The 27846-nt window shown below is 43.1% G+C and overlaps 1 protein-coding gene across 1 annotated transcript; it reads left to right on the top strand.

Annotated features, from left to right (window-relative positions):
• Positions 1-15583: 15583 nt before the first annotated feature.
• On the top strand, positions 15584-27435 carry LOC115176976 (cytosolic non-specific dipeptidase). Its single transcript, XM_029737402.1, has 13 exons — positions 15584-15711; positions 22428-22573; positions 22754-22884; positions 22977-23120; positions 23333-23495; positions 24254-24342; positions 24517-24714; positions 24806-24890; positions 25085-25245; positions 25563-25727; positions 26022-26163; positions 26683-26830; positions 27008-27435. Exons 3-13 carry the CDS (start codon positions 22756-22758, stop codon positions 27078-27080), a joined length of 1497 nt encoding a protein of 498 aa, XP_029593262.1. The 5' UTR covers positions 15584-15711; positions 22428-22573; positions 22754-22755; the 3' UTR covers positions 27081-27435.
• Positions 27436-27846: the final 411 nt, after the last annotated feature.

Genomic DNA, 27846 nt, shown 5'->3' with positions numbered 1-27846 from the left:
TGTGCTGCAAGCCCAGCTTTCGATGCAATCGTCAGGCAAGGGTAATTTAAGTGTAGGAAAGGATGAAATAGCATCTGTGCCACCAGTAAGTACAGATAGTAGTATAAATCCCCTCGCACAGTCCCCGCAGCCGGGCAATTTTCTCATGGCTTCTGGAAGGAAATGCTGTAGGAACCAGTGTCGTTCATTCAGCCGAAAGAAACTTTCAACCGGTTCTCCCCATTAAGCAGCGAGTCGGAGTCAGAGGCTGAGTCTTCTCTGGTCTCTACTCCTCTCGTTACGGGGTCTGAGACGCCGAAGCTTCCCACCATTAGATATGACAAATTGAAAACCCAGGTACTTGGCGACTCCATTACCCGCAGTATTAGACTTAAAACAAATCATCCATCGATCATACACTGTTTACCAGGGGGCAGGGCTACCGATGTTAAGGCTAATCTGAAGATGGTGCTGGCTAAAGCTAAAACTGGCGAGTGTAGAGAGTATAGGGATATTGTTATCCACGTTGGCACCAACGATGTTAGGATGAAACAGTCAGAGGTCACCAAGCGCAACATAGCTTCAGCGTGTAAATCAGCTAGAAAGATGTGTCGGCATTGAGTAATTGTCTCTGGCCCCCTCCTATTTAGGGGGAGTGATGAGCTCTATAGCTAAGTCTCAGAACTCAATCGCTGGTTGAAAACTGTTTTCTGCCCCTCCCAAAAGATAGAATTTGTAGATAATTGGCCCTCTTTCTGGGACTCACCCACACACAGGACCAAGCCTGGCCTGTTGAGGAGTGACGGACTCCATCCTAGCTGGAGGGGTGCTCTCATCTTATCTACGAACATAGACAGGGCTCTAACTCCCCTAGCTCCACAATGAGTGCAGACCAGGCAGCAGGCTGTTAGCCAGCCTGCCAGCTTAGTGGAGTATGCCACTAGCACAGTCAGTGTAGTCAGCTCAGTTAACCCCATTGAGACCGTGTCTGTGCCTTTGACCTAGGTTGGGCAAAACTAAACATGGCGGTGTTCGCCTTCGCAATCTCACTGGAATAAAGACCTCCTCCATTCCTGCCATTACTGAAAGAGATTGTGATACCTCACATCTCAAAATAGGGCTACTTAATGTTAGATCCCTCACTTCCAAGGCAGTTATAGTCAATGAACTAATCACTGATCATAAACTTTATGTGATTGGCCTGACTGAAACATGGCTCTCCTCCTGGTTACACTAGTGACCATATCCCCAGCACATCCCGCAAAGGCGGAGGTGTTGCTAACATTTACGCTAGAAAATTTCAATTTACAAAAAACCCCCGATGTTTTAGTCTTTTGAACTTCTAGTCATGAAATCTATGCAGCCTACTCAATCACTTTTTATAGCTACTGCTTACAGGCCTCCTGGGCCATATACAGCGTTCCTCACTGAGTTCCCTGAGTTCCTATTGGACCTTGTAGTCATGGCAGATAATATTCAAATTTTTGGTGACTTAAATATTCACATGAAAAGGTCCACAGACCCACTCCAAAAGGCTTTCGGAGCCATCATTTACTCAGTGGGTTTTGTCCAACATGTCTCCGGACCTACTCACTGCCACAGTTATACTCTGGACCTAGTTTTGTCCCGTGGAATAAATGTTGTGGATTTTAATGTTTTTCGTCATAATCCTGGACTTTCTGACTAACTGACCAGCATTTTATTACGTTTGCAATCGCAACAAATAATCTGCTCAGACCCCAACCAAGGATCATAAAAAGTCATGATATAAATTCTCGGACAACTCAAAGATTCCTAGATGCCCTTCCAGGCTCCCTGGTTTTAGACCCCATCATAGCACTGAGACTGCACTTGTGGAGGTGGTAAATTACCTTTTAATGGCGTCAGACCGAGGTTCTGCATCTGTCCTCGTGCTCCTAGACCCTAGTGCTGCTTTTGATACCATCAATCACCACATTCTTTTGGGGAGATTGGAAACCCAAATTGGTCTACACAGACAAGTTCTGGCCTGGTTTAGGTCTTATCTGTTGGAAAGATATCAGTTTGTCTCTGTGGAGGGTTTGTCCTCTGACAAATCAACTGTAAATTTTGGTGTTCCTCAAGGCTCCATTTTAGGACCACTATTGTTTCCACTATATATTTTACCTCTTGGTGATGACATTCTGGAACATAATGATAACTTTCACTGCTATGCGGATGACACACAGCTGTACATTTCAATGAAACATGGTGAAGCCCCAAAATTGCCCTCTATGGAAGCTTGTGTTTCAGACATAAGGAAGTGGATGGCAAATGTTCTACTTTTAAACTCAGACAAAACAGAGATGCTTGTTCTAGGTTCCAAGAAACAATGAGATCTTCTGTTGAATCTGACAATTAATCTTGATGGTTGTACAGTCATCTCAAATAAAACTGTGAAGGACTTCGGCGGTACTCGGCACCCTGATCTCTCTTTTGACAAACATATCAAGACTGTTTCAAGAACAGCTTTTTTCCATCTACGTTACATTGCAAAAATTACAAACTTTCTGTCCAAAAATGTTTCAGAAAAATGTATCCATACTTTTGTCACTTCTAGGTTAGACTGCTGCAATGTTCTACTTTCTGGCTACCCGGATAAAGCACTAAATAAACTTAGTGCTAATGCTAAACATGGCTGCTAGAATCTTATATATACACAGTACCAGTTATTTTATTTGATTATTTGAATTGAAGGGGATCCTGAGCGTCAGAGGAGATCTCGTCATCATCTCCTCAAGCCCAGGTATTGGTTCAGGCAACACTGACCTAGCCTTGAAAAAGTCTACTCGATAAGCTACTTACCATCATGAGCTAGTAAGTAGAAATCCCCACAAAGTGAAATCACCAGATCGAAAAATATAGAAATATACAGTGTTTTGAGTGATATTCTTTTCAAGAGTTTTCAAGTTTTTTTGTTTTAAGATTGTTTTGTTTCATGACAGAGAAAGTGTTCATCAACAGCACAGTGTTTCACGTTTTCTTTCTTTATGAGAAAGATCTGCAAATGAGATAAAGTATACTGTCGTTTTTAGCTCACGTGAAATGTTGATGATGTCTAGCTAGTTACATGTACTGCTGATGGGGCTAGCTCTGAGTTGTCATTCTAGAACAGGGATGGGCAACTTTGTATGCGAGCAAAACATTGTTGTGGCCCCCCTCTTGACAGTGGAGAGATCATTTCCTGCAATTCTAAACATTTTGCCATAGGTTGGAGAGAATTGTTTGCAGGTTTTCATATGATAACTGAGTGAGAGTGACGAACAAAATCAATAAGGGGCCCCCGGTTGGTAATTCGACCACGATTACTACAAGTTCAGATAGTTTTCCCCCGTTAGACTAACTTACCAATAAATAAAAACATTTGTGGACATGGGCTAATTGAGTGACTGTCAGATATAACAAGATCATTTAAAAAAAAAAAAGTTTAATTATATAAAAAATATAAAAAATTACCCCTTTTTTCTCCCCAATTTCGTGGTATCCAATTGTTAGTAGTTACTGTCTTGTCTCTTCGCTACAACTCCCGTACGGACTCGGGAGAGAGCCATGCGTCCTCCGAAACACAACCCAACCTCACTGCTTTTTAAAACAGCGCGCATCCAACCCGGAAGCCAGCCGCACCAATGTGTCGGAGGAAACACCGTACACCTAGCGACCTGCAATTCTAAACATTTCGCCATAGGTTGGAGAGAAATGTTTGTAGTTTTTCATATGATAACTGAGGGAGAGTGACGAACAAAATCAATAAGGGGCCCCCGGTTGGTAATTCGACCATGAAGTTCAGATAGTTTTCCCCAGTTAGACTAACTTAACAATAAATAAAAACATTTGTGGACATTGACTAGTTGCTCTAGTCAGTGACTGTCAGTGACAGATATAACAGATAATTTTTTATTTATTTTTTCCCCCAATTTCGTGGTATCCAATTGTTAGTAGTTACTGTTTTGTCTCATCACTACAACTCCGATACGGACTCGGGAGAGAGCCATGCGTCCTCCGAAACACAACCCAACTGCACTGCTTTTTAACACAGCGCGCATCCAACCCAGAAGCCAGCCGCATCAATGTGTCGGAGGAAACACCGTACACCTAGCGACCTGGTCAGCGTGCACTGTGCCCGGCCCGCCACAGGAGTCGCTAGTGCGCAATGAGACAAGGATATCCCTGCCGCTCAAACCCTCCCTAACCCGGACGACGCTAGGCCAATGGTGCGCTGCCCCATGGGCCTCCCGGTTGGCCAGCTGCGATAAAGCCTGGGCTCGAACCCAGAATCTCTGGTGGCACAGCTAGCACTGCGATGCAGTGCCTTAGACCACTGTGCCACCCGGGAGGCCCAAAGAGAACATTTGTTGATGCACAACCAAATGTCGAAATTGCACCTTGTGTATTCTACTATTCTAACTCTCAACAGTAAGTTGAGACTCCGACTGAGTTCCAAAATATATACAGTACCAGTCAAACGTTTGGACACACCTACTCATTCAAGGGTTTTTCTTCATTTTTACTATTTTCTACATTGTATAATAATAGTGTAGACATCAAAATGATGAAATAACACATATGGAATCATGCAGTAACCCAAAAAGTGTTAAATCAAAATATATTTATATTTGAGATTCTTCAAAGTAGCCACCCTTTTTGCCTTGATGACAGCTTTGCAAACTCTTGGCGTTCTCTCAACCAGATTTATGAGGTAGTCACCTGGAATGCATTTCAATTAACAGGTGTGCCTTGTAAAAAGTAAAATAGTGGAATTTCTTTCCTTCTTAATGCGTTTCAGCCAATCAGTTGTGTTGTGACAAGGTAGGGTTGGTTTACAGAAGATAGCCCTATTTGGTAAAAGACCAAGTCCATATTATGGCAAGAACAGCTAAAATAAGCAAAGAGAAACGACAGTCCATCATTACTTTAAGACATGAAGGTCAGTCAAACTGGAAAATGTCAAGAACTTTGAAATTTTCTTCAAGTGCAGTCGCAAAAACCATCAAGTGCTATGATGAAACTGGCTATAATGTGGCCCGCCACAGGAAAGGAAGACCCAGAGTTAACCCTGCTGCAGAGGATAAGTTCATTAGAGTTAACTGCACTTAAGATTGCAGCCCAAATAAATGCTTCACAGAGTTCAAGTAACAGGCACATCTCAACATCAACTGTTCAGAGGAGACTGAGTGAATCAGGCCTTCATGGTCGAATTGCTGCAAAGAAACCACTACTAAAGGACAAACAGGGTGACATGTTGATGTTGAAAACTGAATGAGTTGACTCAGCTGTTTTTCATCTTGGCTATGGCATCTCACTTAAACCAAAGACAAGAGAATCCAGGTCAGATCTGTTAGCTATGGTTCTGTCATTGGTTCTGTCATTAACGTATTTCCTTAATGACTGGCAGACCCAATCTGTGTGTTTCAAGATGTACAATGTACTTTATAAAAAAAAATATATATATACAGACTATCATTATATATATATATATATATATATATATATAATGATAGTCTGTCTGTAAGTATATTTGATTTTGCAAACTTGTTGCTGTGGCTTGGCAATGTGTTATGGCTGTTGAATGCAAAAACAGAACATTGCGGTGACATGGGGTAGTGCAGTTGCTCTTGAATCCCTAATGATTCGAAATTAAGTTTGTAAACTTATTGTTTATGTTCTGTGCATTATGGAATTGTAGTTTAGATTCAATACAACCATGTTTTAGTGTGGTGCTGCGAAAGCAGTTTATTATAAAATCTGCCAAATGTTTGTCTTCACGACTACATAGAATTTTTGCAAATTAAAGGTCCAATTGTCACGAATCCCACCGAAGGTGGCTCCCCTGCCTGCTCGAGCGGCGCTCGGCGGTCGTCGTCGCCGGCCTACTAGCCACCGCTGATCCCTTTTTCGTTTTCTGTTTGTATAGTCTTATTGGTTGCACCTGTTCCCTATTGCGTGTCTTGATTTGTGTTTATTTAAGCCTGCTTAGCCCGCCCAGGTTTGTGCGGGATTACTTTGCTGTCGTTGTATTTTTTGGATGTGCTGGCTTACGCCTTGTATTCTCTCTCCGGACTGTGTGCCCGTTGTTCTGGGTTGGTCGTTTGTTTACGCGCCCGTTTGTGTTGGCGTTGACCGTTTTTGTGCTGGAAAGAATAAAGGACATTATACCTTACCTCTGCTCTCTGCGCCTGACTCCTACCACCACTCCTAGTATCCCGTGACACCAATATAGAATTTTTTATATCAATATCAAATCATTTCTGGGTAACAATCAAGTATATTAATGTAATATGATACAAAACACAGGACAAACGTAATTTTTGACTGCACTGGGCCTTTAAAGGAGAGAAACATGTTGCATAATCCAGCTGCATGTCTGATGATTGTTTCAACAAGTTTAGTAATGGTGATTTGCCACATTACTGTCACCCTGCCAATAGAAGTTGGTTAAGATTATTTTCTGGCTTAAATTTGTACAATGACTAGGCTGATCGAAAGAGACTGACCCACAATGCAGGACTGATCCTGTTCCATGTTAAACAGTCTTATAACAGGACTTAATCACATAGGAGTGACATTTAAGTTAATAAGTAATGTAAGCAGTGAAAGGAACTTTGATAAATACAGTGCATTTGGTAGGTAGTCAGACCTCTTCCCTTTATCTGCATTTTGTTACGTTACAGCCTTATTTTAAAATGGATGAAATTAATAAAAATACTCATCAATCTACACGCAATACCCCATAATGACAAAACAAAAATATGTTTTTAGAAATGTTTGCAAATCTATTCAACTTAAAAAACAGAAATACCTTATTTAAATAAGTATACAGACCCTTTGTTATGAGACTCGAAATTGAGCTCAGGTGCATCCTGTTTCCATTGATGATCCTTGAGATATTTCTACAACTTGATTGGAGTCCACATGTGGTAAATGCAATTGATTGGACATGATTTGGAAAGGCACACACCTGTCTATATAAGGTCCCACAGCTGACAGTGCATGTCAGAGCCAAAACCAAGCCATGAGGTCAAAGGAATTATCCATAGAGGTTCCTCTGTGGAGATGAGAGAACCTTCCAGAAGGACAACCATCTCTGCTGCACTCCACCAATCAGGCCTGTATAGTAGAGTAGCCAGACGGAAGCGACTCCTCAGTAAAAGGCACATGACAGCCCGCTTGGAGTTTGCCAAAAGGCACTTAAAGGACTCTCAGACCATGAGAAACAAGATTCGCTGGTCTGATGAAACCAAGATTAAACTTGTGTCCCAGAACTTTTTTGAGTTTGTGCTACAGGATGCAAATTTTAGCTTGAAAAAGCTAGCCTTAGCTTTCCTAACTGCCTGTGTATATTGGTTTCTGACTTCCCTGATAAGTTGCATATCACCGGGGCTATTCGATGCTAATGCAGAACGCCACAGGATGTTTTTGTGCTGGTCAAGGGCAGTCAGGTCTGGAGAGAACCAAGGGCTATATCTGTTCCTGATTCAAACATTTTTGAATGGGGCATGCTTATTTAAGATGGTGAGGAAAGCACTTTTAAAGAATAACCAGGCATCCTCTACTGACAGGATGAGGTCAATATCCTTCCAGGGTACCCGGGCCAGGTCGATTAGAAAGGTTTTCTCGCTGAAGTGTTTTAGGGAACGTTTCACAGTGATGAGGGGTGGTCGTTTGACCGCGGACCCATTGCGGATGCAGGCAATGAGGCAGTGATTGCTGAGATCTTTGTTGAAAACAGCAGGAGTGTATTTGGAAGGCAAGTTGGTTAGGATGATATCTATGAGGGTGCCCGTGTTTACGGATTTGGTTCATTGATCATTTGTGTGAGATTGAGGGCATCAAGCTTAGATTGTAGGATGGTTGGGGTGTTAAGCATGTCCCAGTTTAGGTCACCTAGCAGCATGAGCTCTGAAGATAGATGGGGGGCAATCAATTCACATATGGCGTCCAGGGCACAGCTGGGGGCAGAGGGTGGTCTTTAGCAAGCGGCAACGGTGAGAGACTTGTTTCTGGAAAGGTGGATTTTTAAAAGTAGAAGCTCGAATTGATCTAGATGAAGATCAGATCAAATTTGATGACCAATTCATGCAGAAATCCAGGTATTTCCAAAACATACTTTTTCTTGCCACTGTATTTATTTAACCTTTATTTAACTAGGCAATTCGGTTAAGAACACATTCTTATTTACAATGACAGCCTACACCGGCCAAACCCAGACGACGCTGGGCCAATTGTGCGCCGCCCTATGGGAATCCCAATCACGGCCGGTTGTGATACAGCCTGGAATCGAACCAGGGTGTCTGTAGTGACCCACTCAAGCACTGAGATGCAGTGCCTTAGACCGCTGTGCCGCTTGGGAGCCCAAACTTGTAGTAAACCGGATAGATTTTCGATTGACTTTATCAACGACTATTCAACTTTTTGTTCACCTGGAAATTCCTATTGCATTAACCTAGCATGCTGACAAAAAAGGATGTTTATTTATAAACTAGAAGTATTTAAATATTCTTGATTTCGCAACTGGGATAAGTAAGAGTACAGCGACACCTTCCATCCCTGGAATAAGGTACGCTTTCAAGCCATGTCCTTCATTCGTCACCTCAGTGCCAACAAATTGGCATGGAATCGTTTCGACTTGAAGGAGAAAATTGAACTTACCACTGAACCATTCTGGCTAGGTAGGCCTACGTGTTTTTTTTTACCTTGAATCAGAGATAAAGAAACGATAGAAAAGGGGAAAGAGAGAAAGAACTAAGAAACACAAAGAACGATACAGGGCAAAGTAGGCCAAATCAAACCGTTTTCTGGTTAAAAATCCAGACTTTTAAAGAAAAGTAAACCTTTATTTTCCAACCATTTAGGATAAGTAAATGTCTTGTATGTCCGTTTTAAAGGGTCCCTGATCTTGCTATTTTTAATTAATCTGAATTTCAGCTCTGTAAATAAAGTAGTGATGAGGTGCATGCTTTATTTCCTAGCGTTTAATTTCAAAGGAATGCGCTTAATCTGTTTCTATAGAAACACTCTACATCACAAACACACACACATAAGACTGCTAAAAGAGACTAGAGTATACCTTGTGTTTGTGTTGTCACAAGTGTAATATTGTTATGCATTTTCATTTAAAGACTCACTCCAGGCTCCTTTTCACCTCATTTATCACCTGATTTACTTAACAAAAGGCACATCTCAACAGGGGGTCCAGGTATAACATGAGATGGCACGAGTGTTGGGTTGGCCTTTCCTCTTTTGTCCTCTATTGCTCTTGTATTGTTCCGACAAGCAAGGAGGATGCCGATGGCATCAGAGTAAATGCATCAGACCAAGTCCTTGAATGTCCAACTCTTTAAGTTTCCAGTTGTGTATAAAAAATTCAAACTCAAAACATATTGTGTACATGACAGAATTTATACTTGGGGTATTGTTTTTCATCAGGAGAAGGTCAAAAATACCTGGAATGCATCTTTAACTTATTTTAAACTGTTTGGCTGCGTTTACACAGGCAGCCCAATTAAAATCTTTAACAAATTCTTTGAGAAGCATCCAATTGGAATCTGATCTTTTGAGTTCATATTTCATCTACATCAGATTCTCAGACGTTTTGCTCTGAAGTTTTAGTTTTTTTGCACATGACCTGGAATTACTAAGACAACTACTCCCACATTCAAAGGAACAATGACAGGAAATTAGCATGGCATCTGTGTACTACTTCAGAGGCTACATCAGTGCGCATGTGCAAATCTGATATAGGTAAAATATGCTGTTTACACAGGCAGCCCAATTCTGATATTTTTTTCACAAATTATTTTTTTGGCCAATCAGATCTGAAAAAGATTTGATGTGAAAAGATATGATGTGATTGGTCAAAAGAACAATTAGCGGGAAAAATATCAGAATTGGGCTGCCTCTAAATGCAGCCATATAAAACTGAGTGTAGACAGTCAGAAAAAAAGATTCGATATGGAAAAAAATCTGAATCTGAACTGGGTTCTCAGGGTGGCTGTGTAAACACAGTGTCTGTGACGTCTGTAGATTTGTGTGAATCCCAGTGGGATAGGCTACAGTGAAACATCTATAAAGTTGGCTTTGGGCTCTACCTTTCATACTGGGAGGACTACAGAGACACAAAAGAGCAGGAAGCAATGTTCCTATTTTTAAAATCACAAATTGTCCAATTGTCATGCAGGATAATGGGATTATACTTGGTTTTCCTATTAGTTGGTTTCTCAATTGGTGTCCAAACTGTGCGCACAGCGTGAACACGAGGGATTCCCTCAATCGTGTCGGCCATTATTGGTGGTGATTATTCTGCATCAACAGGCAATACAGTTATGCAAAAGTTACATTATTGACTTCAATGATAGATTTGTGCTAAAATCCAATTCATGCACAGAAATCTTAAATTAGGACTCGGCTCTGTTAGAGATTGCAGCCTAGTTGGACACCGACAGTTGTTGCTCTGTTAATATTAGCACTTGCTATCTTACCTTTTGTCAAATAAATGTTACCAATACGAATGTACGAAGAGCAAATGTTTTGGTAATTAGACCGCCATTTACATTTTGTAGGTACTGGTGGAACGTCTACCAATGGCATGCCCCTCTTTTAGTGAGAAATTACATTGGTCACTCAAAACGTGTAAAGCATAAATATCTGTCACTTTAGATTAGGGACTGCAAAAATACTAATGATTAGTAAATGGTTCATAAATGTGGGAGTAAAGATTAATAAATGGTGAAAACACTTTATAAATGCCTTATAAATAGTTTATTAGAGACCCTCAAAATAAAATGTTACTAAAAAGGGTATTCCAAGTATAAATACAGTAAAGTACACACACTAAATGGTGAAAAAAAAGTTTTTTAGACACAACTGCGAAGTTCAAGGATATGGTCAGATGGGAATCCATGATGTCATTGTCCTCCCCCTTGCTTGAGGAACAATAGAGGAGAAATAGAGAACAAAAGAAGAAAGGCCCCTCCTTGTGCTACTGTATGAGCCATGATTGCTTTGTCTCTCCCTCTCTGATCATGCCTAGATTATGAATGCCTTAATGCCAGTGATGCCTTGTAACTTATGGTTTTGCCTTGTATTATTTGACTTGCCTAATTAAATAAATAAAAAAATAATGATTATATATATTATATATATATATATATATTATATAATTATATAATATATATATATTATATAAATATATATATATATATAATGGAATCCATACATTTTACAATGATATTAAATATTTAGTCTTATTATTAGGTATATACTGTATGAAAAAGATTCAAGCAGTACAATAACAAGAAATGTCTGCAAACGTATCTGTAGTTGTCACGTCCTGACCATAGAAAGCTTTTATTTTCTATGGTAGAGTAGGTCAGGGCGTGACTTGGGGGTTAGTCTAGTTTATTATTTCTATGTGGGGTTCTAGGTTTGTTTTTCTATGTTGGTGATTGTGTATGATTCCCAATTAGAGGCAGCTGGTAATCGTTGTCTCTAATTGGGGATCATACTTAAGTAGCATGTTTTCCACCTGTGGGTTATGGGATATTGTATTTTGAGTAAGTGTATGTAGCACCGCTGTAGTCACGGTTCGTTGTTCGTTTATTGTTTTTGTTGAGTTTCACTATTAATAAATTGGACTCACGCTGCGCCTTGGTCCGATCATTCCAACGAACGTGACAGTAGTGTATATTGTCAGAATTGAAGAGGTGAATTGTGTATTCCTCTGTTGTGTTTGGGTAAGGGGTAGGGGGTTTGAATTTCAGAAAAAGCTGCATCTCGGAAGCACCAATGGGTGATGGGTGGGGACGTTTCTAATTGATCAGTACTGGTGTGGTCCAGGTGAAGGCCACGTTAGATGGACATTTTAAGTGCCTTTATTTCTGTCCTGAGGACAGAAGGGAGACATTGTGAGGTTGATGTAGGTTCAGGCATTATTTAGGCCAGGGGTCTCATTTAGCAAAGGTGCGCTTGAATTAGCCAAACGTATTATATGTTATGAATTCTAGCTAGGTGGCTAAGTGGCTTAGGTTAGCTGGGTTAGGGGTTAGGGTTAAGGTTAGGGTTAAGTTTAGGAGTAAGGTGAAAGGGTTAGGGGAAGGGTTAGCTAAAAGGGTTAGGGTTAGGGGAAGGGTTAGCTGATATGCTAAGCAGTTTTAAAGTAGCTAAAAAGTAGTAAGTACTAATTAGCAAAAATACTCAAGTTGTCTGTGATGAGAGATTCAAACTCACAACCTTTGGGTTGTTAGATGTTTGTGTTATACGCCCACCCAATGAGATTCGAATTCACAACCTTTGGGTTGCTAGATGTTTGTTATACGCCCACCCAATGAGATTTGACCTCACAACCTTCGGCTTGCTAGATGTTCGTGTTATACGCCCACCCAATGAGATTCAAACTTAGGTTGCTAGATAATTGCGTTATACGCTCACCGATCCACCCCGACCAACCACCCCACTTTAATTTTTGCCTTAAGTGACCATCTGTCTTATGTAACCATACCAAACGTAACATATCACTCATTTACTATGCCACGTCTAGTCCATGAGACCAGGCTGGCCTCATTTATCATATGTGCATGTATACAAAAAAAGACTAAATGTTGCGTGGGCTAGTTTTCCCACAAAGGTTGGTATTTATCAATTTTGAACAATTCTTATTTTACATAGATGTGTGGGCTGTAGAATTTACTTTTAAATTGTTCAAAGGACAAACAATGTTGCATAATGCATGGCCAGTGTTTGGTACTTGCTAGGTGGCATGCATTTTTTGTTTGGAAGTCACTGCAACATTCTGCCCACACCATTGCACTTTCTTTTAGGAGCTATCATGGCCCAGTTCCAACATCTCCAAATCATGCAGCAAATGAAGGTGTTTTTGTTATTATAAAAGGTGAATGGAGGGTGTTTTCCACGATGCACAAATATTATACCGTTATTTCAACAAGGAACACAGACTGAGACCAAGGTCTCTTTTACACCTGGGCCCTGCGTATACATGTTTACACATACAGTTTAGGTACAATGATTAAGAAACTACACAAGACAAAAAAACGATCACAGATAACACAAAAAGATACAGCAGCAGATTGTTACATTTCCACAGGTTATTCCCCTAACAGCACAAGAACTTGCATTACCCGAAGCAGTTACAAGCAATACCCCCCAAAAAATCCTCCAATAAATGTTTAAAATGGGCAAGGGGGACAAGAGTCTCAAGTTTAAGTTTAGTCTGCAGGCTATTCCATAGGCAAGGAGCGTAACAGGAAAAGGCATCCATACCCAACTCTGTGGAAATCACATGGGCCTCAAGTGTAATCCATGCTTGAGACCTGGTTTTAGGAATTCTAATTCTAATGTTGATGAGTGATGATAAATAAGAATGTAGTTTATAAAATGGCTCTACCGTGCGGGTGACATTTAAGATGAGGGAGGATGATAGATTTCTTATGAGCATGGCCTTATTTCTATTACAGCATATTAGATGACTGTCATACCTAGCTCAATGTAACATTGATAGGTTTAGGCTACTACATGATACTCAAATTTTCCCTATACCCATCATGAGGTTGCTGCAACCTAGCCTAGAGAAAAATTTGAGTACTCACAGACAGTGACACATTCAATACCGCCTTGCATACTCTTGTCTGCATCTAGCTAATCAAGGGTGTAGTCAAATCAAATCACATTTTATTGGTCACATACACATGGTTAGCAGATGTTATTGCGAGTGTAGCGAAATGCTTGTGCTTCTAGTTCCGACAGTGCAGCAATATCTAACAAGTAATCTAACAATTCCACAACAACTACCTAATACACACAAATTTAATTAAAGGGATGGAATAAGAATATGTACATATAAATATATGGATGAGTAATGATCGAGCGGCATAGGCAAGATGCAATAGATGGTGGAAAATACAGTATATACATGTGATATTGTCACGTCCTGACTAGCAGATGGCGCTGTTGTAGTAGTTTGGGGGTCAGGACGTGGCAGTCTTGTGTGTGTGTTTGAATGTTCTCTGTGTCTTGTGACTTCTGATCAGGAACAGCTGGGGATCGTTGTTCCTGATTGGGAGTCATATATGTAGGAGTATGTTTGTCACTGGGGGTTGTGGGGAATTGTGGTGAGCACTGCTTTTTTGGTTTAGCCTGCTACCCTGTCATATCGTGAGTACTGTTCATTGTTTTGTTTATTGTTTTTTCCAGTGGATACTTTACTTGTTTTGCTAATTAAAGAAACATGAGTGTCCACACTTCTGCTGCGCCTTGGTCCTCCTTTCAAATCTACGATGGATACTGTGACATAATTTCCCACCAACACAGGACCAAGCAGCGGAAGAAGGCTGGCGAGGACTGGGAGACACGACGGGTAAGGGAGACCGAGAGGCACCCCCAAGAATTTTTTAGGGGGGGGCACAAGGGCTGTTTGACGGGGCAGGAGCTGCCCGCCAGTCAACAGTCGCCAGAGCTGCCCGCCAGTCAAGTCGTCAGAGCTGCCCGCCAGTCAACAGTCGTCAGAGCTGCCCGCCAGTCAACAGTCGTCAGAGCTGCCCGCCAGTCAACAGTCGTCAGATCTGCCCGCCAGTCAACAGTCGTCAGTGCTGCCCGCCAGTCAACAGTCGTCAGAGCTGCCTGCCAGTCAACAGTCGTCAGAGCTGCCCGCCAGTCAAGTCGTCAGAGCTGCCCGCCAGTCAACAGTCGTCAGAGCTGCCCGCCAGTCAACAGTCGCCAGAGAGGCCAGACTGCCCTGAACTGCCGGAGTGGCCAGACTGCCCTGAACTGCCGGAGCGGCCAGACTGCCCTGAACTGCCGGAGCGGCCAGACTGCCCTGAACTGCCGGAGCGGCCCGACTGCCCTGAACTGCCGGAGCGGCCAGACTGCCCTGAACTGCCGGAGCGGCCCGACTGCCCTGAACTGCCGGAGCGGCCCGACTGCCCTGAACTGCCGGAGCGGCCCGACTGCCCTGAACTGCCGGAGCGGCCCGACTGCCCTGAACTGCCGGAGCGGCCAGACTGCCCTGAACTGCCGGAGCGGCCCGACTGCCCTGAACTGCCGGAGCGGCCCGACTGCCCTGAACTGCCGGAGCGGCCAGACTGCCCAGAACTGCCGGAGCTGCCAGACTGCCCAGAACTGCCGAAGCTGCCAGACCAGACTGCCCAGAACTGCCGGAGCTGCCAGACTGCCCAGACTGTCCGGAGCTGCCAGACTGCCCAGACTGTCCGGAGCTGCCAGACTGCCCAGACTGTCCGGAGCTGCCAGACTGCCCAGACTGTCCGGAGCTGCCAGACTGCCCAGACTGTCCCGAGCTGCCAGACTGTCACCACATCACTGATTCACCATCATCACCCCTTTCATGTGCCAGTGTCATTTCTGACCCCAGTCATCACAGCCCTCTGTCCTGACTGTGCTGGAATAGAGAGTAAGATAGTGGAGCTGCAGGCAAATTACTAAGATCTGGTGTTACCCATTTCTGGAGCCTTGTGTCAGACACAGAGTATCCACTTCTGAAGCAGTGTGTGCAAAAGGTGACATCATTTTTTGTCAGCACTTTTTCATGTGGAGCAACATTTTCAACAATGAGCATTGTGAAACAAAAACAGAGAAACAGACTGATCAATGCACACTTGGATTGCCTCACAAGGATAGCAACAGACTATACATTTAGAATGAATTCAGTCAAGGAGCAGAAGGGACATTTTCGCTCATCCAGCTACTGAGGTAATCCTTAATATTGGTCTTATACATGTGATGTAGCCTATTTTATGTGTGTATGTATATATTTGTGATGTGCTTTACATCAAATCAATTGCATGTACCCTATTGCTCTGAATTTGCTCTCAATTGATAATTGATAATATTGGAAGAAAAAGTAGAACAAATAAAAGATATGTGTGGCCCTCTGAATGATTGTCTCACCCCAAAGTGGTCCCCTTACAAAAAATAGTGAGTAACACTGGTCTACACCATGGTGCTACCCTACAGAGTACTGCTGAGGCTACTGTAGACTTTCACTGCAAAACAGTGTTTTTTCATCAATTATTTGGTGACATGTACAGTGTATTCGGAAAGTATTCAGATTCTTTGTCTTTTTCCACATTTTGTTACGTTCAGGGTTGGGGAGTAAGGTATTACAAAAAACGGTAACTGTAATCCGTTACCAGCAGAAATATTGTAATCAGATTACCGAAACTTTTGAAAAACTAGATAGAATCAGCATTGAAAAAAGGCGCAAATTTAAGTTTGTTCCACCTGAGACCACTATGATGACACGCCAAATGTGTTTGATGGATCTCGGGAAAAGAGCAGGAGTAGGCTTTTGTAGGCAACAGTCCAAGCTATGTCTTCCAATGGCGCAACTGCTGTCGGCATCCAAAGATTATCCAATTTGAATAAACGCTTGGAGGTAAGGATGACAGTAGTGGTGTAGTCTACGACATACGGATATCAATTATTCATGATATCTACATAGCGCATTGATGTGAATCACACTGCTGCTCTCTCATTTAGCTATTTGCGCCTTACGTATTGCGGTTGTTGCAGATGGCTGTTCACAAATCTAAATGTGTATTTGAACCCAATAATGTTTGAATTCAAGATGTTTAAGCTGCCTATACATCATTGTTTTCGAAACCAGTGGACAGCCAGTTAAAAATGTGCTCTTGCAACAGCTGCATAGTGCGGATCCCAGCCTATGGAATAAAAGTGGGGCTTTTATTGTTCAATCTAATTCATGCTGATAAAAAAATAAATCCATAGGCCTAATGGACACATGCTCAAACTTGCACACTTTGATAGACTTAAAGGTACGGTCTGTAGTTGCTATCTATTTTTGGACGTATACATCATATATACTGTACCAGTCAAAAGTTTGGACACATCTCACATCAAATAAAATTAAATCAAATGTTATTGGTCACATACAAATGGTTAGCAGATGTTAATGCGAGTGTAGCAAAATGCTTGTGCTTCTAGTTCCGACAGTGGAGTAATATCTAACAAGTAATCTAACAATTCCCCAACAACTACCTTATGCACACAAATCTAGTGTGTGCATACAGGGACCTCGCCTTCCCTGTAGCTCAGTTGGTAGAGCATGGTGTTTGCAACACCAGGGTTGTGGGTTCGATTCCCACGGGGGGCCAGCACAGAAAAAAAAAATGTATGAAATGTATGCATTCACTACTGTAAGTCACTCTGGATAAGAGTGTCTGCTAAATGACTAAAATGTAAATGTAAATGTAAAGGGGTGGATGAGAATATGTCCTGTTCATATAAGTATATAGATGAGCGATGGCCGAGAGGCATAGGCAAGGTGCAATAGATGGTTTAAAATACAGTATATACATATGATATGAGTAATGTAAGACATGTGAACATTATTGAAGTGGCATTATTTCAAGTGGTATTGTTTAAAGTGACTAGTAATCCATTCATTAAAGTGGCCAGTGATTTGGTCTCAATGTAGGCAGCAGCCTCTCTGAGTTAGTGATTGCTGTTTAGCAGTCTGATGGCCTTGACATAGAAGCTGTTTTTCAATCTCTCGGTCCCAGCTTTGATGCACCTGTACTGACCTCGCCTTCTGGATGGTAGCGGTGTGAACAGGCAGTGGCTCGGGTGGTTATTGTCCTTGATGATCTTTTTGGCCTTCCTGTGACATCGGGTGCTGTAGGTGTCATGGAGGGCAGGTAATTTGCCCCCGGTGATGCATTGTGCACACCGCATCACCCTCTGGAGAGCCTTGCGGTTGAGGACGGTGTAGTTGTCGTACCAGGCTGTGATTCAGCCCAACAGGATGCTCTCAATTGTGCATCTGTAAAAGTTTGTCAGGGTTTTGGGTGACAAGACAAATTTCTTCAGCCTCCTGAGGGGCTTCTACACCTGCATTGCTTGCTGTTTGGAGTTTTAGGCTGGGTTTCTGTACAGCACTTTGAGATATCAGCTGATGTAAGAAGGGCTATATTTTGATTTGATTTGATTTGATGGGGCACTATTGCGCCTTCTTCACCACACTGTCTGTGTGGGTGGACCATTTCAGTTAGTCTGTGACGTGTACTCCAATGAACTTTCCACCTTTTCCACTGCTGTACCTTCGATGTGGATGGGGGAGTGCTCCCTCTGCTGTTTCCTGAAGTCCACAATCATCTCCTTTGTTTGAACACAAACCCTTGTGGGTTTGTTTTGAGGGTCAGCAAAGTGGAGATGTTGTTTCCTAACTTCAACAACTGGGGGCGGTCCGTCAGAAAGTCCTGGACCCAGTTGCACAGGGAGGGGTTAAGACCCAGGGCCTCCAGCTTGATGATGAGCTTGGAGGGTACTATGGTGTTGAATGCTGAGCTGTAGTCAATGAACAGCATTCTTACATAGGTATTCTTTTTGTCCAGATGAGATAGGGAAGTGTGCAGTGTGATGGCGACACCTACTCATTCAAGGGTTTTTCTTTATTTTGACTATTTTCTATGTTGTAGAATAATAGTGAAGATAATAAAATCTATGAAATAACACAAAGAATTATGTAGCAACAAAAAACTGTTAAACAAATCAAAAAATATTTTAGATTTTAGATTCTTCAAAGTAGCCACCCTTTGCCTTGATGAAAGCTTTGGCAAAGCATGCCATTCCATGAGCGCAGCATTTATTTTTCAACTCGAATCAATGAGCCCAATCAGTCCTCCATGACAACAAAATCATAAACAACAGAGTAGGGCTGGCTAATAAGTCCTTAGTTTTGGGGTCATGCTCAAGTAAAACAATTTGGCTAATCTATACGTCTATACGTCCACTCCTGCATTGTCTTGGCCATGTGCTTAGGGTCGTTGTTCTGTTGGATGGTGAACCTTCGCCCCAGTCTGAGGTCCTGAGCACTCTGGAGCAGGTTTTCATCAAGTATCTCTCTGTACTTTGCCCCGTTCATCTTTCCCTCGATCATGACTAGTCTCCCAGTCCCGGCCGCTGAAAAACATCCCCACAGCATGATGCTGCCACCACCATGCTTCAACATAGGGATGGTGCCAGGTTTCCTCCAGACGTGACGCTTAGCATTCAGGCCAAACAGTTCAGACTTGGTTTCATAAGACCAAATAATCTTGTTTTTCATGGTCTGAGAATCTTTAGGTGCCTTTTGACAAATTGCAAATGGGCTGTCATGTGCCTTTTACTGAGGAGTGGCTTCCGTCTGGCCACTCTACCATAAAGGCCTGATTGGTGGAGTGCTGCAGAGATGGTTGTCCTTCTGGATGGTTCTCCCATCTCCACAGAGGAACTCTGGAGCTCTGTCAGAGTGACCAAGGCCCTTGCACCCTGATTGCTCAGTGTGGCCGGGCGGCCAACTCTAGGAAGAGTCTATGTGGTTCCAAACTTCTTCCATTTAAGAATTATGGAGGTCACTGTCACGTTCGTCTGAAGGATGAGATCAAGGTGCAGCGTGGCAGGCGAACATTTTCTCTTTATTAAAATGAACATTGTCAAAACAACGAAATACAAAAACGAACATAAAGTTCTGCAGGCTTTAAAACAGCTATACAAAAACAAGATCCCACAATCACAGGTGGGAGAAGGGCTGCCTAAGTATGATTCCCAATCAGAGACAACTATAGACAGCTGCCTCTGATTAGGAACCATACTCGGCCAAAGACAAAGAAATAAACAACATAGAATGCCCACCCCACATCACACCCTGACCTAACCAAATACAGAAATAAAATGACTCTCTAAGGTCAAGGCATGACAGTCCCCCCCCCCCCCAAAGGTGCGGACTCCCGGCCGCAAACCTGAACCTATAGGGGAGGGTCCGGCTGGGCATCTACCCTTGGTGGCGGCTCCGGTTCGAGGCGTAGCCCCTGCTCCGCCCGCTGATCCCTCCGCTTTTGTGTAACCGGACTGTGGATCGTCACCGGAGGAACCGGACCGTGTATCATCGCCGGAAGCTCCGAACTGGGAACCCCCGCTGGAGGCTCTGGACTGCCAACTTTCGCTGGAGGCTCTGGACTGGGGACCGTCGCTAGAGACTCTGGACTGGTGACCGTCGCTGGGGACTCTGGACTGGGGACCGTCGCTGGAGACTCTGGACTGCGGACCATTGCTGGAGACTCTGGACCGTCGCTGGAGACTCTGGACTGGGGACCGTCGCTGGAGACTCTGGACTGGGGACCGTCGCTGGAGACTCTGGACTGGGGACCGTCGCTGGAGACTCTGGACTGGGACCGTCGCTGGAGACTCTGGACCGGGGACCATCATTGGAGACTCTGGACCGGGGACCGTCGCTGGAGACTCCGGACTGGGGACCGTCTCAGGAGGTTCCGGACTGGGGACCGTCTCAGGAGGTTCCGGACTGTGGACCGTCTCAGGAGGTTCCGGACTGTGGGCCGTCTCAGGAGGTTCCGGACTGTAGGCCGTCTCAGGAGGTTCCGGACTGTAGGCCGTCTCAGGAGGTTCCGGACTGTGAAACGTCGCCGGAAGATCTGGACTGGAAACTGTCGCCGGAAGCTCTGTGCCATGGATCATCCCTACAGGCTCCGCGCCATGGATCATCACTGGAGGCTTCGTGCCATGGATTATCACTGGAGGCTCCGGGCCGTGGATTATCACTGGAGGCTTTGTGCCGTGGATCATCACTACAGGCTCCGGGCCATGGATCATCACTTGAGGCTTCGTGCCATGGATTATCACTGGAGGCTCCGGGCCATGGATTATCGCTGGAGGCTTCGTGCCATGGATCATCACTGGAGGCTTCGGACCATGGATCATCACTGGAGGCTTCGTACGTGGAGCCGGAACAGGTCTCACCGGAGACCGGGTGCGTGGGGATGAGACCAAGATGCAGCGTGGCAGGCGAACATTTTCTCTTTATTAAAATGAACACCGTCAAAACAACAAAATACAAAAACGAACGTAAAGTTCTGCAGGCTTCAAAACAGCTATACAAAAACAAGATCACACAATCACAGGTGGGAAAAGGGCTGCCTAAGTATGATTCCCAATCAGAGACAACGATAGACAGCTGCCTCTGATTAGGAACCATACTCGGCCAAAGACAAAGAAATTAACAACATAGAATGCCCACCCCACATCACACCCTGACCTAACCAAATAGAGAAATAAAACGGCTCTCTAAGGTCAGGGCGTGACAGTCACTGTGTTCTTGGGGACCTTCAATGCTGCAGACATTTTTTAGTACCCTTCCCCAGATGTGTGCCTCGACACAATCCTGTCTCGGTGCTCTACAGACAATTCCTTTGACATCATGGCTTGGTTTTGGCTGTGACATGCAATGTCAACTGTGGGACCGTATATAAACAGGCGTGTGCCTTTCCAAATCATGTCCAGTTAATTGAATTTACCACAGGTGGACTCCAATCAAGTTGTTGAAAGATGTCAAGGATGATCAATGGAAACAGGATGAACCTGGGCTCAATTTCGAGTCTCATAGCAAAGGAAACAGAATATTTATATAAATATGGTATTTCTGAAATTTGTAAAAACCTGTTTTCGCGTTGTCATTATGGGGTATTGTGTGTAGATTGATGAGAGACATTTTTTTATTTAATCCAATTTAGAATAAGGCTGTAAAGTAACAAAATGTGGAAAAGTGGAAGGGGTCTGAATACTTTCCGAATGCACTGTATATAGTTTTATAGTTTTTTGAGTTTCATCTAAAAAGGATACATTTGTTAATGTTTCACTATTTTTATGAAATTCACTGAGGAGGATGGTCCTCCCCATCCTCCTTTGAGGAGCCTCCACTGTGCTCTGTTTATCAATGACAACATGTGTAGCCTCTGGTACATCCTAGCATCTCCACGTATGCAGAATTTAAGTAACAAATGTGCGCATGGTTGATAAATGAGGCCCCAGAGTAAGCCTATTGTATTATGATTTGAATTAGGCCATTTCAGTTTTTGTTTGCGTCCTGTTTGTTATTTTTATTTGTAGACTCCATTCTGATCCTCACTCCACCGCCAAGAGCGTCCTCATCATAGGCACCAGCCAAGGCTCAGGCTTTAGAAAGAAAAGGCTTTTAGATGTGTGGGAAATAGAATCCATTACTCTTGAATATAATAAGGCCTAGGTCAGAAGCTAGGCAGAATGTAGACCTACATGTTTTACTCTATAATGTTTCTATTTTGTATAATGTGGCCAGTTAAAGACCCAGGTGTTTATTAAACCCTGCCAGAAGTTATGCTTCCAGTGTTGCAGGTGAACAAGTGTAGTTCTTCTACAACGCCCCTGTTAGGCCATCTGTTTTTTAAAGCCTACTTAGACAAGGCCCCACAAATTACCGGACTATTAAGTCCTTCACTGTATTTTGTTCATTACTTAATGTTGTTCATGTCGAGGGGACACAGCATGCATTCTTTCTTGGAGTTGGATCAATTGTGCCACAATTGTGCCTGTCAGCGAGAAAATGTAATTTGTCAGCTTGCTTGGCTTCTCTTCAGGAAAGGCTTGACCTCACGACCCTTCCCATCAGGAGGTGAGCCAGTTACCGGAGGTATAAAAACCCTGTCTGTCCCCGGAGACTCCAGTCCAGTGGGTTCTGAAGACAAGGGCAACATTAAAGAAGTACCAAACTTACAAGGCTACGGTAAGACTTATTTTATTTGTCGTTATAGTTTAAAAGTTGAAGAACAGAAGAGTAGTGAGACATAATGAGATATAACAATTAGCTTTTTAAGAATGTAATAATTTGTTTATTAATGTCTCTTCTTAAATTGCTTTCATCATTGCTTAATTTTCAGTGAATAAATCATTCTATTCTTTTTAGAGATGACGATCTGGCAACTGCCTTCCATGCTCCTTGTTTTTATATCAAGTGTCTCTCCTCATCCTCATCACTTATTTGAGTATGATGAGCTGAGCCAGTATGTTGACAGCCATCAGGAGGAATATGTACAGGCAAGTTTCTAAACAGAATAATGATGTTGTCTGTTTTATTATCTGATAATACAATATTCATTATAAATAAATACTGTGTGTGTGTGTGTTAGACTCTGAGGGACTGGGTTGCTGTAGAGAGCGACTCCAGTGATGTCTTGAGGAGGCCAGACTGCCATCGCATGATGGATATGACGGCTGAGAAACTACAAGCCATGGGAGGGAAGGTGGAACTAGTGGACATCGGCGTACAAGAGGTCAGTTTTCTGGAATGTGGTCAACATAATGATTATGTTACAGGATCTTTTTGTTTGCTTTTAGCTTAGTCTTTAAAGTCCTTTGGTAGCAGATCAGACTGGTTTGCAGAAATAAATACTAAAAGTTGGGTGTTAACAGAAATGCTCCCTGCCTTGCAAACTGTATTCAGGTCATTTTCTGCATCTACCGTGTCTTTTATCACCATGCTTAGCTGCCTGATGGCAAGACAGTGGCCTTACCCAAGGTGGTGACAGCCCAGTTTGGCAATGACCCCAGTAAGCAGACAGTCTGTGTGTACGGACATGTGGATGTCCAACCTGCTAAGCTAGAGGACGGCTGGACCACTGAACCCTACAACCTGACAGACATCAACGGTAGGCTGTGGCTTCCAACAGTAGTCTATGGTATCCAACGGTAGACTATGGGTTCCAACGGTTGGGTATGGCTTCCAATGGTAGACTATGGGTTCCAGCGGTAGGCTATGGGTTGCAACAGTAGGCTATGTTTCAAGGGTAGACTATGGGTTCCAACAGTAGGCTATGAGTTGCAACAGTAGGCTATGTTTCAAGGGTAGACTATGGGTTCCAGCGGTAGGCTATGGGTTGCAACAGTAGGCTATGTTTCAAGGGTAGACTATGGGTTCCAACAGTAGGCTATGAGTTGCAACAGTAGGCTATGTTTCAAGGGTAGACTATGGGTTCCAACAGTAGGCTATGAGTTGCAACAGTAGGCTATGTTTCAAGGGTAGGCTATGGGTTCCAACAGTAGGCTATGGGATGCAACAGTAGGCTATGTTTCAAGGGTAGGTTACGGGTTCCAACTGTAAACTATGGATTCCAAGCATTCACAATCACTGCAATCAAATGTATTATAAGGATTTTTTACAGTGCTTTACAGTAATCCATTCTAGACCCAACGCATAGAAACATCTATCTACAACTAACAGCCATGAGATATTGTAGCTAATGTGAAGGAATTAAGTAAGTACTTGGGTGTGGGATGATTTTTACCATACATATTTTGAACCAATGAAATGTAACTGATGCAATTGAAACATGCATGTTAAATGTCAATGTGAGCTGAACATAATGGACATTTATTTGAAAATAATTACTTTGATTCTACCCCTAAGGAAACCTCTACGGCAGAGGGGCGTCTGACAACAAGGCCCCTGTCTTAGCCTGGATCCATACAGTGGAGGTCTATCAGGCCCTCAGCATTGTGAGTGTCCAATAAGAAGAGATATCAGAGTGAACTCATAGGAGATGTAGAGACAAGATGTGGTGAAGTTAAGTTGCAGTCTAACTGACCATTATTAGTGAGCCTTCCTTTGTTATAATAATTATAATTTTTTCCCTCCTCCTCCTCTCCACCCCCTGCCCTCTCCCCATGCAGGACCTGCCAGTCAATGTGAAGTTCATCATCGAAGGGATGGAGGAGACCGGGTCCAATGGCCTGGACGCCATGATCGTGGCGCAGAGAGACACGTTCTTCTCCGACGTCGATTACATCATCATCTCAGACTGTGGTTGGCTGAGCCGACGCCCCGCCCTCACCTACGGGACCAGGGGGAACTGCTACTTCTTTGCTGAGGTAGGATGGGCTGGGGGCATTTCCAATCTGTGGGACGTTACTTTTTCAAGATAGTTAATGAATAGCCATGCTGACTTTGTATGTTTGGTAGGTAGAGGGCCCAAAACAGGACCTACACTCAGGGGTGTATGGAGGCACTGTTATAGAGCCTATGACAGATCTGATCGGCATATTGGGTGAGTTTTAAACCTCTTTGAGTGACAGAATGTAATACTATCTTAACACCTGCTGTATCATGTTTGCATGCAAAGCTATCGTCCGTGTGTCTGTATGAGATCTCTATTGGCAGAAATAATAAAGTATTAGATATCCCTACAAATGTGTGTCCATAAGAACTGCTTGTGTGTTGACCTATCTCTCCCACACCCAGACACACTGATCAGCCCCAGTGGAAAGATCCTCATTCCAGGCATCAGAGAGGCCGTCGCCTCACTATCAGATGAAGAGTGGAAGATGTACCAGGACATTGAGTTTGATATTGAGAGCTTTAAGTCCAAGATCGGCGTCAGCCAACTCATGTACAGTAACAAGGTGATTCACAGGGGAGTGGATGTTTTTCCAAAAAGCAATACATAAAAAAAAAGTTTTTAATGTGTTCTTTTTAGGTTTTCACTCCTCCTATCTCTGTTTCTCTGTTTTTAGCCTATATGTATATAGCCTCGTTATTGTTATTTTTTGTTATGTTTTTTTATTGTGTTATTTTATTGTCTTTTATCTATTTGTCAATTTTCGTACTTTTAACTGCATTGTTAGGAAAGGGCTCGTAAGTAAGCATTTCACGGTAAAGTCTGCACTTGTTGTACTCGGTGCATGTGACAAATAAGATTTGATCTGATTTGATTTCTCAGGTAGATCTGCTGGCCCATCGTTGGCGTTACCCTACCGTTACCATCCATGGCATCGAGGGGGGCTTCTCTGGCCCTGGCTCCAAGACAGTCATCCCTGCTAAGGTCATTGCCAAGTTCTCCATTCGACAGGTCCCCAACATGGACCCAGCAGTGGTCAAGAAACAGGTAGGTGGTACACGCCTCTCACCCAGTGCATTGTACAGTTGCATGACAACACAATTACATGCAGTTACACACAGTTACACACACATTTCTGGAATTGTTCTAACCTTCAGACTCTCTTTATACAATACATCAAAGAAAAGGGAACATTCATCCAGGTTACACTATTATAATATACCTCATTCTGCTCATTCAGTTCATTTACTATTCAGTTATTCACTATTTCAGTTTGGTTTCAGTTAATGAAATAGACGTGAAGACTGCATGTATGCCTGTTACATATTTGTTCTGTTGTAGGTCACAGACTACCTGAACTCTGTGTTTGCCAAGAGAAAGAGCCCCAACAAGCTGAAGGTGACCATGATCATCGGGGCTAAGCCCTGGTTAGCAGACACCAAGCACCCCTTGTACGAGGCAGGGAAAGCAGCCGTGAAGAGAGGTACAGTTAGTCAACTCTGCTCTGGACAAACCAAAGGACGTTTCTTATGCTGCCTGTGTGTGTGTTTGTATGAAGAGTGGTCATAGGGGTAATGATTACTGTATAGTAGCTGACTGTGGACATTTATTGCACAACAGTAGCTTCACAGTGACAGGCCTATCTGTAGTCTTTAAAGTTACCAGACATAGATACATATCCTTATCGCTAAAAGAAGCCAGTGTGCTGTGGTTCTACTGTAGACCCACCAGTGGTTAAGGCATGACAGTGCAGCAGTCTTGGAATGTTTGTGTAGCAGAAAGGATTTGGAATGACAATCTCGCGAAGAGGCTCCCCTGTCTGAGGCTTGTATTCCCAAATGACACCCTTGGACCTTGCAGATGAACTCTTGGTCTAACAGTTAAGACATTGACTTAGTGAGCAGGAGACCTGGCTTCTAATCCCACTGGTTACAGTTGGTTTTCCTCTACTGCAGGTATAATGCATTATGACGCAGTCAGACTTGTCATTGTTTTCCTCTAGTGTTTAACGTGGAGCCAGACCTGATCCGTGAAGGGGGAACCATCCCCATCGCCAAGACCTTTGAGGACGTGACCGGTAAGAGCATCATCATGATGCCCATCGGAGGCTTCGACGACGGCCTCCACTCCCAGAATGAGAAGATGAGCAGGTTAGCCCTTCAGTGTCCTAATACAGTATGTATTAAAAACAAAATGACGATGAACATTTATAGATTTTTACGCATGCACGCACGAACACATACACATAGACGTATCAACAGTGTCTTATTTCTGTTTATAGGACTGGTTGAGGACATATTGTTTTCTCTCACCCATTCCTTTCCCAGGTACAACTACATAGAGGGGACCAAGTTGTTCATTGCGTACCTCCATGAAGTGGCCCATCTCAAGAAGGACTGAGAGCACCTCTTTTCACCACCACCGTTATAAGACAGTTCTATATTGTTTAGCTTGTATGTGATCCCATCAGTGGAGTCAGGCTTTGTTTAGCCTTTTTCCTGACATTAACTTGTAACTTTTCTTGATTCTTTCCCTCTAAGCAAAACATTCCAGAAACCCTGTGAGTTCTTGGCATCTGATATAACCTCAACACTCTGCCTCTCTCTCTCTCTCTTGCTCTCTCTCTCTTTCTGAATCTTTCTTCCTCCCTCACGTTCCTCCTTTCTCTCTCTCAATGTCTCTCTCTCTCAATTTCTCTCTCATTCACATACAAATATCTACTTGATACAGCAAATAAAACTGGTTTGATGCACTATATGTTTTCTTAATCTTTTTTGTCTGGGATTCTTTAGAAAGAACATTGTCAAGTGTTAACCAATATCCACCACTCCAAGATATAAAGAACAAGTGTTTCACAATACAATCCCTGACTCCAAGACATAAAGAAGTGTTTCAAAATACCATCCCTGACTCCAAGACATAAGAGCAGCCACAAAAACGAAGAGCAACAACAATTGCAGTTCTCTCCTTATGTTTGGCACATGGAAACACTCTTTTCAACAGTATTATGGTGAGTCTTTACTATTTTAGCAAAACATGTATACATTTTTTTCATGGAATTCCTTAATTAAGTGCACTACAAAGACTATGTCATGGAAAAACAGAAGTGGCTGCATGTTCATAGAAGGTATGATGAAGAAGAAGGGTGAAATGACTTGTAACATAA

This window comes from Salmo trutta, chromosome 37 (genome assembly GCF_901001165.1).
Source record: "Salmo trutta chromosome 37, fSalTru1.1, whole genome shotgun sequence".
NCBI classification, from domain to species: domain Eukaryota; kingdom Metazoa; phylum Chordata; class Actinopteri; order Salmoniformes; family Salmonidae; genus Salmo; species Salmo trutta.
This window is presented reverse-complemented; position numbering and strand designations above follow the sequence as displayed.